The sequence below is a fragment of the Mirounga leonina genome, unplaced genomic scaffold (genome assembly GCF_011800145.1).
Source record: "Mirounga leonina isolate KUSES-001 unplaced genomic scaffold, KU_Mleo_1.0 Mir_91, whole genome shotgun sequence".
NCBI lineage: Eukaryota > Metazoa > Chordata > Mammalia > Carnivora > Phocidae > Mirounga > Mirounga leonina.
The window spans coordinates 17034050-17048617 of NW_023270839.1; the positions used below are offsets into that span (position 1 = coordinate 17034050).

Consider the following 14568-nt stretch of genomic DNA (forward strand, 5'->3'; position numbering starts at 1 on the left):
AAAGAAAGAAAGAAAGAAAGAAAGAAAGAAAGAAAGAAAGAAAGAAAATAGGGATGCCAGTGAGTACAGGGTTTCTTTTTGCAGTGATGAAAATGTTCTCAAATTGATTGTGGTAATAGGTGTACAACTTTGAATATACTAAAATTATATCTCAATAAAGCTGTTATTTAGGGGAAAAGAAGGTGAGTCAGTGTGTGTCTGAAGGTGAGGGGGGCACATAAATGAGGGAAGTCTTAATATGTATATAATTACATTTCCTTTAAAGGATGCTTTGAGTGACTTTTGCAGGAAATGTAGTCTCCTGAATGAGTCAGAGTATGAAGACAGCTGGCTGGCACAGAAATGCGTGTGGCATCTCAGAGAGAGGCCCCTCTTTCAGGCACCTGAGGAATCTGACATGGCTGCCTCACTGGCATGAGCCTTCTGCTCCCCAGGAAGCCATAAGACAGGGCACCAGTTAAACTGAGGAAGTGTCTTTGCTTTGAAGATACTCTCTTTTCTTTCTCTCACTCACTTGCACACACAGAGAAAGTCCTTTTCTCCGAACTCTCCTCCAGATATTATAGGGTCAATGCATTCTCTCTGTGCCTCCTCCCCTCACAGTTCAGCAAACAGCTTATTCATTTCGCCAAGAGTTGTAATCCCTAATAACAAATCACAGGCATAATTAGAACCTCCCCCCAAGCCTAGATTTATTATGAATATTTTTCAAAAAGTTAAATGGTAATTATTTCAAGTTCCAAATCCACTGATTGATAAAAAGCTACAAAATCAAGGCAAAATAAAAATCTTATAATACAAACATGTATTATAAGGAGTCAACAAACGGTTCTCCATTTTCAGAGACGTGAACAAGAGAAAACAGGAACAGACTGATTCAAAGATACTCTTTAAAAAGCAAAAAGGAATATTTTGTCCTTCAGGATGATTAAGCCCTATAATAAGTTTCCAGGAACTAGGTTATGAAATCTCCCTTCCTAAAGGGTAGCATCACTGTATCACTTAAGATCGGATTTGGCCAAATAGGAAATACGAGACAAAGATATCTTTCAGTCTCTTACGAAAAGTGAGGACAGGTTACAGGGGCCTCTGCCTCATAGAATTCTCAACATCTTTCTAGCTCACTCTCTTACCCAAACACAGGGCCCCCATCCTCACAGCCCAAGGTGGCAACTAAGGCTCCCCCCAACATATCTGTATTTTGGGCAGCAGAGCAGAAGGAGGGATGGAGAAACTGACAAAACGCAGCAACTGCTATCTTCTTTTCTATGTGATTTGGAGTCATTTCCCTCATTTAATTTTCCCATCAGCACGTGCCAACTGTCTTCAAGGAAAATTCCAGGAAGCTATCATGTGACATGTTACATTGGTCGCATGACCACACAGGTTGTCATGGAGCCTATCTTTACTCTGGGCAGCCCAGTGCCCATCTAAAAATCAGGGTTTCTACTGTTATGGAAAGAGTGGGAAAGGCTGCTGGAGAACATCCCACAGTCTCTGCCACAGTTAACGACACTCATCTCTTTTACTCTGGGCAGACCCTTCACAAGGCACTTTTAAGTAAGCTTCATGCCCAACGTGGGGCTTGAACTCACGACCCCAAGATCAAGCATTGCATGCTCTACCGCCTGAGCCGGCCAGCTGCCCCAACGCCCTTCTAATAAAATGTATAAAGAGACAGAGAAAGTGGGATTTTTCACACTGTGCACACGCAGGCACTTAAAGTTAGTCGCCGTCACCTAGACTTTGGGGTACATTTTTACCCTTGTTCTTCTGCTTTAGGTTTGGGAAAGGATGCAACAGCCAGAATATTATCAAGTAAGTACAGGATAAAGAGCTAATAAATAAAACTGTAAGAAGAGGGGCGCCTGGGTGGCTCAGATGGTTAAGCGTCTGCCTTCGGCTCAGGTCATGATCCCAGAGTCCCGGGATCGAGTCCCGCATCGGGCTCCCTGCTCTGCGGGGAGCCTGCTTCTCCCTCTGCCTCTCTCTCTCTCTCTCTCTGTCATGAATAAATAAATAAAATCTTTAAAAAAATTAAAAAATAAAAAAAAATAAAACTGTAAGAAGAAATAATTAAGCAAAAAACTAAATGACTAAAGGAAAAAATTCTTACTGCCAGCAAGTCGCTACACTTAAGGCACACGTGAAGCAGTCCTCGGGAGACATCAAACAATGCTTAAATGATCTACAATGCTGAAGCTGGTGCAGAACCAGCTCTTGCAGAAGATTTGTTTCCATCTGCAATAACCTAAGTAGGTCCAGACAATCAAATAATCTCTAGGCCCAGTGGAGAAAGGGGACTGTTCACAAGCTCCGGAGGTTTTAGATGAGTTTGATTTGGCTTAAACTAAGCTGTTTTCAATAATGTATCAAAAAAAAAATGTATCAAGTACTTTCTTTATATAGAACAGATAGGTAAACAAATTGTTATAAATAATAAAGATTTATAATAATTTTATTTTTATTTTTTCAATAAACAGTTTGTTTAATAATAATAATAATAATTTATAACAAACACTTGATACCAGAGACAAATATGGACTTTCTTTTTAGCAGAAAGTACACACTTAAAAAAAAATTTTTTTTAATTTTATTTTAATGCCAGTTAGATAACATACAGTGTTATATTAAAGTGTACAATATAGTGATTCAAAACTTTTATAAGTTACTCAGTGCTCATCATGTAAGTGTTCTCTTAAGCGCCTTCACCTATCTCACCCATCCCCCACCCAACTCCCCTCTGATAACCATCAATTTGTTCTCTATAGTTAAGAGTCTGGGGTTTTTTTTGTCTCTTTCACCCCCTTTGTTTCTTAAATTCCACATACGAGTGAAATCATATGGTCTTTGTCTTTCTCTGACTGATTTATTTCACTTAGCTTTATACTCTCTAGATCCATCCATGTTGTTGCAAATAGGATACTACTTTAAACAACAGTGTATCATGATACCTAAACAGTCATTGTGGAATTACTCTATATGAGAAGATTATCATTTAGTTTCTTACCAAAGTTAACTGAAGCCAGTATCTGTGAAATCGTCCTAACTGCACAGGTTAATTATCACAATGCATACGTTACGTATCTGCCATGCTCTGCCGGAAGGGTGATAATCAGAGCCATCAGCTCCCCACCAGATCACGACACCCTCAGAACACATTTTTACCTATGTTGTCTCTTCCATTGCTATGTGTAAATGTACACTTGTACCACCTACTGAGAATGGTGTTCCTGACTCACCATACGATATAGGACCTCGGACCACCCTGTATTAGAAGCACTCCAGTCCCACAGCCCTGCCCAAGCCCCTTTGTTCAAAAAAAGAAAAATTCAGACACTCTGTGAGAAACTTTAACCAGTGCCTTGAACACAGGGAGATGAAAAGAGGCAAATTTCTTGGACTCTGGGGGAAGAAGGAGGTCATCTCAGCCTAGAAGAAAGAATAGAGGAGATTCGATTTAACGAAGAAGGCACCCGCAGATGTGGAATCAGAGCCAGAGGGCTGAAATGGAAGAGGAAATAAATGTGGCTGTCACAGAGGCATCTAGACTTTTGAGAGTGTGTGTGAAGTGCCCCCATTTGAATCCTAGAAAAACATGGGGTGGGGAGAAGAATTTGAAGAGGGCCAGTGCCCTGAAAGCCGGGGACAAAAGCTAACACAAAATGGCCTCACCTATATGGATTTATAAGGTAATTCATAATCAAGGAAAAACATTCATACTTCTAAATCATTATTTTTATTATCCTTGGTTTGGACCATTGTCAGACCAACCTAGGGATTCAACTGAATCCTGAATATTAAGAGGCTGGTGTCCAGCCACCCCCACACCATACACCACAGCCACCATGAGAGTTGTCATCAACTTAACCAGAGCCTTCGAAATCCAGGGTCAGCCCCAGTTACAGGGAATCCAGAAGGGACTCTCAGAATCACATTTTCTGAGTCCCCATCTGGAGTGTGAGCGTATCAGTGGATTGACAGATCGATGGCGCTCTCTGCTAGTGCAAAAGATTATTATTACTACATAAATGTGGCTCTGTCTGAGGTGGAGGGAAAAAAGTCAAATTCCCAGCTAAGATGTCATCTGGATTTATACTGCAATAAATCTCCCCCTAGTGTAGATATTATTTTTAAAGTACTAGACATCTGATGGCAGCAGGTGCAGTTAACAGGGGGGGAAAAAGTGCTGACTTCAATCAAAAAATAGCTTAAAGATCTCCTGGGAACTGAGCCCAGTTTCAGAACACAGGGCAGCAACTGCTATCTTCTTTTCTATGTGATTTGGACTCATTTCCCTCATTAGGGGAGGCCTATAAAGCTGAGAGCAAAAGCTGTTAAACTGCTATAAAGATGTTATTCTATCACTTTCCACCAAAGTTCTCTTTCTGCTGCGAAAGGTAGAAAGAATAGCATTAGTAAAGCATCAGAAGGATTGCTACTATTGCTCTTAGTAATATCAGGAGCAAATTTCCCTTGATATTCTCTGGATATCACCTAAATAGTATGGAGCAACAGAAGAGTGGTCCTCAAATGTCAGGATCCATGAATATTACATGAGGTGCTTCTAAAAATATAGTTTTCAGGACTCCTGGGTGGCTCAGTCAGTTAACCATCTGCCTTTGGCTCAGGTCATGATCCCAGGGTCCTGGGATTGAGTCCCCTATCAGGGTCCTTGCTCAGCAGGGAGCCTGCTTCTCCCTCTCCCTCTGCTGCTCCCCCTGCTTATGCCCCCCCCCCAGCAAATAATTAAATAAAATCTTTTTAAAATGTAGTTTTGCAAAAGACGTAAACATACTGACTCAAGAAGCTGGGTAAACCCAAAAGAGGATAATCTCAAAGAAGTCCACACAAAGACACATCATAGTCAACCTACTGAAAACTAAAGATCTAATCAACATTTACAGAACACTCCACCAACAATAGCAGAATATACATTCTCTTCAAGTGCTCATGAAAATATATCAAGATAGACCATATCGGGGCACCTGGGGGGCCAATTGGTTAGGCATCTGACTCTTGATTTCAGCTCAGGTCATGACCTCAGGGTACTGGGATGGAGTCCCACACCAGCTCTGCACTGGGCTTGGAGCCTGCTTAAGATTTGCTCTTCTCTCTCTGCCCCTCTCCCGCCTGCTCGCATGCTCATGCTCTCTCTCAAAAAAAAAAAAGCGCGAGAGAGACCACATCTATGGCCATAAAAAAAAAACCTTTAATAAATTTTTAAAAATTTAAATCATACAGAATATATTCTTCAACCACAATGAAATCAAAGTAGAAATCAATAAAAGAAAGATGAAAAAATCTCCAAACTAAACAATATATAATAATCCATGGATCAAAAAAGGGAGCCTCAAGGTCAATCAAAGGATGCACTCAACTAAATGAAAATGGAAACACAATATATCAAGAGTTGGATGCTCTACTGAGCCACCCAGGCAACCTGGAAATTTTCCATTTCTTGATGTACTGATGTTAATATCCTAGTTGTGATATTGTACTATAATCATGCAAGATATTACCATTGGGGGAAACTGAATACATAGTTTCCCTGTATTATTTCTTACAACTGCATGCCAATCTACAGTTATCTCAAAATAAACAAACACATATGTATCTCAACCTGTTGGCGATGGAGAGGATGAATAGTAAAAAGTAGGAGAGTGAGAGACAGACCAGTTAGGTAAACATAAAGTCATCAGACAAGAGATGACAAGCTAAAACTAACAGAGTGGGAGTTGAAACAGGGATAAGTGGGTAGATTTGGGACACACTATGGAGTTATAATCAACAGTTATTTGCTGATGGGTTTATGGTGAAGAGTGAAAGAAAGAATATAAAGTCAAAAACTCCTAGGTTTCTTACTTGAACAACTGAATGGATAATGGGTGTCATTTCCTGAGATGAGGAAGAGTCTCTTCTAACAAACACAGGGTATTTGAGACTACTGTTCAGTTAGTTTATCCTCTTCTTGAAAAACATTCAGAATCTGGATGTAAACAATTGCCCTATAGATGAAGAGCTTTCGAGGTTCAACACAGGCGATGCTGCTAATCAATGCAAAATCAATGAAGAAAACGTTAAGTCTGAAAAGACCAGAAACAAGGAAGCACCACTGAGTCAGAAATCCTTGTTTCCATTCTTTCCTCAAGAATATGAATACCAGAACAAGACAGGGGCCCCTACCCTGAAGTTGCGAACAATCTACTTCAAGCTAACTGTCACCTTAAAACATTGTTTTCCAGGCGCCTGGGTGGCTCAGTAGGTTAAGCGACTGCCTTCGGCTCAGGTCATGATCCTGGAGTCCCAGGATCGAGTCCCGCATCGGGCTCCCTGCTCGGCGGGGAGTCTGCTTCTCCCTCTGACCCTCCTCCCTCTCGTGCTCTCTCTATCTCATTCTCTCTGTCTCAAATAAATAAATAAAATCTTTAAAAAAAAACACAAAAAAACCAAAAACATTGTTTTCCACTCAGTGTTCTTGTTTAGGTGTTTTCTTCCTGATGTCAGATACGGATGCTTCACCTGGTGAAAGATAATTGGAAGACCTAAACCAAAAGGCAGATGATCATGAGGTTTTAGAAAATTTATTTCCTCTGAGGCATCAGATGAGGGGCTGGCACTTAAATGAACACATCCCGGGCTCAGGCTTCTCTAAGGCCGCACTTGGTTCTCATCCATAAACATCAATTCTTACTTTCCTTAGGAGCTCGAGTCAGTGGGCTGCAGCCCCTTGTTGCCATAGCAACGGCAATCTCACATACCAAAATGATTTTCTCAGAACATAGACTTAGAGTAGTAGCACTTTTCTCTTTTTTGAGCATATGTTTTAGCACATGAAGGATTTGGTGCCATTTCCAGTCCTCTCTTTTGTCTCAGATACGTTTTGTTTCTAAAATGTTAACAGTGACTGAAGACTAAGACCAAAAAAGGATTTCCAGGTTTGTCCCTTCATTAGACATTGTATTGTAATTGTTTTCTTGGCTGCTATCTGCCCTTAAATAGTCTCCTTTTGCTATTGTGGTCCAGGGGTATCACAAGGCCACAGAATCAGATTCAGCTCACCAGGCAACAATAATCTACTGATAGATCCTAAAGGAAGGGACTTACATATTCCTTTATTTCATGCTGTTCTTATTCTTCTGGTCTCCTGTCTCCTGATGGCCCAGAAAAGGAAAAGAATGATGAAGTTTCTCAACTGTAATATTATGAGAAGTAGGGAAAATAATCATGAAGGCAATCATTTCTTTTTTTTTTTTTAAGACTTTATTTATTTGACAGAGAGGAGAGAGAGTGAGCGCACACAAGCAGTGATTTCTTGCTTGAGAACAGTTTCCAAATAGCCCTACAGTGCACATAAAGCACACATACTACCACTGCCCCTCTCTCTCCCATGGCAAACACTGAAAATTTGCCAGAGCCTGCTTTCCCTCTGAGCCCAGTCCAAGATCACAGAATCCTTCTCAACATCCACCCAACTCCAGGCAGCTGCAACCAATCAACTAGAGTTGGTAAGAGCCATTGACATATATTCACCATCTGGGACTAGAATCTTAGCCAGTGTTTCAAAAAAAGTCAAGTCCAGCACTCTGTTTGACTGTAGCAGTCAAAAAGTAATCGTAACAATTTTATAAAACAAGCTGGAAAATAGTCCATTATTTTCTGGGTAGCTCACTTGCGAAGTCAACTTGTCAGTTATCAGTTCAAGCAGTTAAAAATCTAACATACTCCTTGATTTACCTTGAGACACCTCTTTGACCCATGGATTTTTTCGAAATGTATTTGCTAATGCAAACAAAATCATGAGGGAATCCTAGATGGGCCTGTAAGTTTGTTCTCTTGCCCGAAGAGAAATCATACTCTTTTTTTTCTTTTTTGAAGATTTTATTTATTTATTTGACAGAGAGAGAGAGCACAAGTAGGCAGAGTGGCAGGTAGATGGAGAGGGAGAAACAGGCTCTCCACTGAACAGGGAGCCGGATGTGGGGCTCGATCCCAAGACCCCAGGATCATGACCCGAGCCGAAGGCAGCCGCTTAACAGACTGAGCCACCCAGGTGCTCCTCTTTTTTTTTTTTTTTTTAAGATTTTGTTTATATGACACAGAGAGAGAGAGAGAGAGCACAAGCAGGGGGAGGGGCAGAGAGAGGGAGAGGGAGAAGCAGGCTCCTGGCTGAGCAGGGAGCCTGAGGCAGGGCTCAATCTCAAGACCCCGGCATCTGAGCTGAAGGCAGATGCTTAACTGACTGAGCCACCCAGGTGCTCCCAGAAATCATATTCTTAACCCTAACTAGCTACCCAACAAGTATATACTGTATCAGATTTTTTTAAGTATCAGATAAAAAAAATATGCATATGTCATTAGCTCGAAACTATCATTACTAATGGAAAAGCAACCTGGGATACAAAGTTAAATGAGTCCATTAGGGGTTATCATCAAAAAGACAAGGGCTAACAAGTATTGGCTAGGATGTGAAGAAAAAGGAACCCTTGTGCACTGTTGGTGGGAATGAAACTGCTTTAGCCACTATGGGAAATACGCAGGTTCCTCAAAAAATTAAAAGTAGAACTACTATATGATCCAGTAATTCCACTTCTGAGTATATGTGCAAAGGAACTGAAATCAAGATCTTGTAGAGATATCTGCACATCCATGTTTATAGCAACATTACTCACGATTACCAACATACAGGAACAACTTAAGTGTCTGTCAACGGATGAACGGAAGAAAATGTGGTATACGGAAATACAATGAAATATTATTCAGCCATGACAAAGAAAAGGAAATTCTGCCATTTGTGACAACATGGATGAAACTTAAGGGAATTATGCTAAGTGAAATAAGTCAAACAGAGAAAGACAAATACTACATGATCTCACTTATATGTGGAATCTAAAAAAGTCAAACTAAGAAACAGATAGTAGAATGGTGGTCACCATGGCCTGGGGTGGGAGAAATGATGAGATGTTGGTCAAAGCGTACAAACTTCCAATTATAAGATTAACAAGTTCTGGAGATCTAATGTATAGCATGGTGATTATAATAATACCATGTCATATACTTTAATGTTGCTAAGTGAGTAGACCTTAAATGTTCTCACCAAAAAAGTAATGGTACCTATGTAATGGGATGGAGGACTTAGCTAATACTATGGTGGTAATCATTTTACAATATATAAATGTATCAAATCAATACACCTTCAACTTACACAATGTTATGTCAGTTGTATCTCATAAAGCTAAGGTAAATAAATAAATAAATAAGCAAGCCAGGGGGCACCTGGGTGGCTCAGTCAGTTAAGGGTCTGCCTTCAACTCAGGTCATGATCTCAGGGTCCTGGGATTGAGTCCCACATTGGGCTCCCTGCTCAGTGGGGAACCTCTTCTCCCTCTCCCTCTGTCCCTCCCCACCCCCCGCTCGTGCTCGCTTGCCCTCTCTCTCTCAAATAAATAAATAAAATCTTTGAAAAAGTAAAAAAATAATAAGCCAGCCAGCCAGCCCTTCAGGGGCAGGGCTTGTCTGTCTTATTTACCACTGTATCTACAAGGCCTGCAGCATTACTTGGCATACCATAGGCACTCATAAAATATGTCACCCTCACATCTATTATGATAACTACTATCAAAACAAACAACCAAAAAAAAAAAAAAAGTGTCGGCAAGGATATAAAGAAATTAGAACACTTTTGAGGCGCCTGGGTGACTCAGTCAGTTGAGTGTCCGACTCTTGGTTTCGGCTCACGTTGTGATCTCAGGGTAATGATCTGATCGAGCCCTGAGTCAGGTTTTTGTGCTCAGCTGCAGGAGCCTGCTTGAGATTCTCTCCCTCTCCCTCTCCCCTGCTTCCCCCCCTCCGCTCTCGCTCTCTGAAATTAGATAAATGAATGAAAGAAATTGGAACACTTTTGTACTACTGGTGGAAATGTAAAATGCTACTGCCACTATGGAAAACAGTATGGACTTTCCTCAAAAAAAAATTAAAAATGGAATTACCATATGATCCACCAACACCACTTCTGGGCATATGTCCAAAATATTCAAAGTAGGGACTGGGTGTATGTCCAAAACATGTTTGCATGTTCAGAGCATTATTCACAACAGCCAGGTGGTGGAAGCAACCCACGGATCCATCAATGGATGAATGGATAAACAAAATACAATATATACATAAAACCGAGTATTATTCAGCCTTAAAAAGGGAGAAAAACCTGTCATATACTACAGCACAGATGGACCTTGAAGACATTAGGCTAAGTCAAATAAGCTAGTCACAAAACAACAAATACTACAAGATTCCACTTACACGAAATTCCTAAAGTAGTTCAATTCTTAGAAAGCACAAGGGTGGTTGCTACTAGTTGAAGGGAGTGGGAAAAGGGTTGTTGTTCAATGGGTGAAGAGCTTCAGTTTTGCAAGATGAAGTTGTAAAGATCTATTGCACAACAATGCACATATAGTTAACATACTGTACTGTGCATTTAAAATTGGTGAAGGTGGTAAATTTTATGTTATGTGGATTTTAACCAGACACACACAAATAAAAGGCTTACATAGATGGACCTACAGGATATAATACTAAGTGAGATAAGTTGGCGGGTGGAGGGATAGATGAAATAGTTAAGGGGATTACTAGTACACGTATCCTATGAGCGCTAAAAAATGTATACAATTGTTAAATCACTATATTGTACACGTGAAAATAATATAACACTGTATGTTAACCATACTGGAATTTTAAATTGATAAATAAAAAATTTAAATTAAATAAAGTAGCCCCCCCAAGCCTTAAATTCAAACAGAATGCTATTGCTATTTCTGCTAATTACATAAATAATTAAAAACTGTAGACTTCAAGGTAAATGATATTCCACTAAAAACACTACAGTTAGGGGCACCTGGATGGCTCAGTCAGTTAAGCATCTGCCTTCAGCTTGGGTCATGATCTCGGGGTCCTGGGATCGAGCCTCATGTTGGGCTCCCTGCTCAGTGGGGAGTCGCCTTCTCCCTCCGCATCTGCCTGCAGCTCCCCCTGCTTGTGCTCTCTCTCTCTAATAAATAAAATCTTTTAAAAAATAAAATAATAAAAAATAAAAACACTAGAGTTAAAAAATACACTAAATAAGTATGAATGAACGAACAATGGCGTGAACACGTGCTTTTCATAGTGGTTGAGAGGACGGGCAATGCAAAGGATGTGGACAGAAGATTTTAAAACAAAAGCTTCGGGGCGCCTGGGTGGCTCAGTCGTTAAGCGTCTGCCTTTGGCTCAGGTCATGATCCCGGGGTTCTGGGATCGAGCCCCACATCGGGCTCCCTGCTCCACGGGAAGCCTGCTTCTCCCTCTCCCACTCCCCCTGCTTGTGTTCACTTTCTCGCTGTGTCTTTCTGTCAGATAAATAAATAAAATCTTAAAAAAAAAAAAAAAGTGTTAAAACAAAAGCTTCAAGTCCTGGGAAAGGCAAGGATTCAGGCTGGTGAGCTTCAGGTTGTCCTGAGCCAAGAAACAGCTTCTTCAGCATTGCCAAGACTGGGGAAGACAGGCACATTTTCCTCCCCTGCCCAGGGCACTCCCCTTTATGCATTCTCCACATCTCCTGCAAAGGACAACAGAAGCAAGAGTGACTGCTTCAATCTCTAAGGGGGAGTTAAATGGCCTGTTTGAATCACACACAGAGTCAAGGGCAAATATTCCTAATCTGGTGCTTTTGCCTCCAGATTCCACCCTTCTGTCATCTACAATTTTGGAATGTCTGCCGGGAAATGACTTAATTTGCCATAATTTTCCAGTCACTGACTGCAGTGCAGTTGGCTAAAAAAAAAAAAGAAGAAGAAGAAGAAGAAGGGAATACAGGCAATAAAGAAGAAAGAGACCTGAGGACTCAGAACACAGGCTGGCCCTCATGTGGACAAGAGAAGCTAACCTAGACTTGCTTGCGAAGGATATTTTAGGACCATGCTCCTCTAGGTCCTGAGGAGGCTTGCTGACTCTGCTCTTCTGTTAAATATTTACATTGTTTTTACAATTTTCCCAAAGCTAAAGCCACACCTGCAAATAAAACATAAATTCTATTCTTTTTAAGAATGTATTTATTTGAGAGTGCACGCACGTGCGTGGGCGCGCAATGCACGCACAGACACACACACCAGCACATGAGTTGGGGGAGGGGTAAAGGGAGCGGAAAGGGAGAAGCATAATGTCTGCTGAGCAGGGAGCCAATCCCAGGACACTGAGATCATGAACTGAGCCGAAGTCAGACGCTTAACCCACTGAGCCACCCAGGCGCCCCATAAGCTCTATTCTTAATTATTACTATGCTGGGCACCTTCAAATATCCAGAAACAGGCTCCATTTAGAAAGCACAAACCAAGGGCGCCTGGGTGGCTCAGTTGGTTGAGCGACTGCCTTTGGCTCAGGTCATAATCCCAGGGTCCTGGGATTGAGCCCCACATCGGGCTCCCTGCTAGGCAGGGGCCTGCTTCTCCCTCTCCCTCTGCCGCTCCCACTGCTTGTGCTCTCCTGCTCTCTCTCTCTCTGTCAAATAAATAAATAAATAAAATCTTAAAAAAAAAAAAAAAAAGCAAGCACAAACCAGGTGGACGACTAAAGAACTTGGCACCAATTACCCTGAAGAGAAACTCTCCTAAGGGAGGTGTTGAGAATGTCCTCACTGGGAGCATTCTGTCTATCATGGCCCCAGTAAGTCCCTGAAATGTCCCAGGAATTCCAACATTTTGGCAAACTATAACTGAAAGAAGTCAATAAACTCTAGATGGAAATCCTCCAAACACTCTCCTTATCTAAGAAAAAAGATTCCACACAATCCTGACAGCTAGCAAAGTCCATCAACCATGATTTAATGTAGCCATAGCAGTAAATATTTTCAGGAACTACATAGTATAGAGTTATTCTCCCTATAGTATGAAGAGTATTTGAAATTTAATTGTAAAACTGTATTTTGATGTCAACATGGTAAGAAGCTATACCTTTAACAAAGATTTGCAAAAGAAATCTCATTTTTAAAGATTGTGACAATCCACCTTTAACGACATTCTGCACCCTTTCTGAGTGAGAGATAGATGGTGCTCAGCAGGGACTCTAACATCAGTTCACATCAGTTACCTGTCAGCTAGACGGCTTCTAGTATTTCAACTCAGAAATTTCTCATAAAAATGTTAAGGACAGGGACACTTGGGTGGTTCAGTCCATTAAGCATCAGACTCTTGGTTTCAGCTCAGGTCATGATCTCAGGGTCATGAGAATGAGCCCTGCATCAGGCTCCGAGCTCAGCACAGGTTCTACTTGAGACTCTCTCTCCTCCTGCCCCTCCCCCCTCTTAAATTTTTTTTAAAAACTGTTAAAGACAGGAGTGCCTGGGTGGCTCAGTCGTTAAGTGTCTGCCTTCGGCTCAGGTCGTGATCCCAGGGTACTGGGATCAAGCCCCGCATCGGGCTCCCTGCTCCACGGGAAGCCTGCTTCTCCCTCTCCCACTCACCCTGCTTGTGTTCCCTCTCTGTGTCTGTCAAATAAATAAAATCTTTAAAAAAAAAAATGTTAAAGACATGTTGCAGAGGAAGTGGTAACCACACATCAAACCTTAGGATGAGTGTTCCAGATTTTTATATTCAGTGTTACAGCCCAAACCTGGTGTCTTTTAACAAGACTACTCAAGTACCATAGATGAGGCCCTAGGACATTCTCCCTCAGTTCTAGGTAACCGTTTAGGACCTTTTCTCCCTTGGGGACCCCTCAGGAACTTGCCGTTCCAGTGGCTTGGCTGTAGACGGAATGTTTGTGTCCCCCCAAATTGATTATGTTGAAACCTAATCCCTAGCCCCTAAAATGTGATGGTATTTGGAGGTGGGGCCTTTGGGAGGCGATTAGGTTGTGAGGGTGGAGCCTTCATGAATGGGATTATGCCCTTATAAAAGAGACTCATGAAAGCACACAGTGAAAAAAGACAGCTGTCTATAAACCAGGAAGCAAGCCCTCATCAGATACCAAATCTGCTCGTGCCTTATGTTGGACCTGCCCATGTCTAGAACCGTGAGAAATACATTTCTGTTATTTATAAGCCACCCAGTGTATGGTATTCTGATATAGCAGCTTGAATGGACTATGACAGGCCGACTGACTGCTGACACTCTTGGCTTACTCCCCATTTCTGGCCCTGCCTCTCCCTTTGCAGTAAGAATTCACTTCTCCTGGGTTGATTCTCAGTATTTGGCACTTTTGATCAGCACTTATTGTTCCTAGCTCTTTAGATAACCCCCATCCCTGCTCTGAGAAACAGCTGCTAAAAAAAAAGAAAAAGAAAGAAAGAAAGAGAGCTGCTAACCTCCTTCAAGCGCACACACACACACAATCTGAAACTGTTATTTCCATATTTCCATAGTCTTTTGCCCCATACTGTTTGAAACTAAATTTTCGCTAGCACAAATTAAAACCAAGGCCCAAAAACAACACAAAAAACAGACCCAGAATTTATCAAGATCTCATGATTTACAGTCATTTTGCTAACATATAGTAAATGTAATAGGGAGGCACCTGGGTGGCTCAGTCGTTAAGCATCTG

The 14568-nt window shown here is 41.4% G+C and overlaps 1 protein-coding gene across 2 annotated transcripts in view; it reads right to left on the reverse strand.

The window, feature by feature from the left end:
• GPR176 (G protein-coupled receptor 176) overlaps positions 1–14568 on the reverse strand; it is a 106339-nt gene that overhangs the window by 41880 nt on the left and 49891 nt on the right. Inside the window, exons 2-3 of one of the 2 annotated variants that reach the window (XM_034993571.1) lie at positions 14368–14390; positions 1517–1530 (exon numbers count right to left, since the gene is read on the reverse strand). The exons of the other annotated variant lie outside the window; for it this stretch is intronic. Of the exons in view, the coding sequence (XP_034849462.1) occupies positions 1517–1530; positions 14368–14390 (37 nt within the window). The remainder of the gene's footprint in view (positions 1–1516; positions 1531–14367; positions 14391–14568) is intronic. 2 annotated transcript variants of the gene reach the window in all.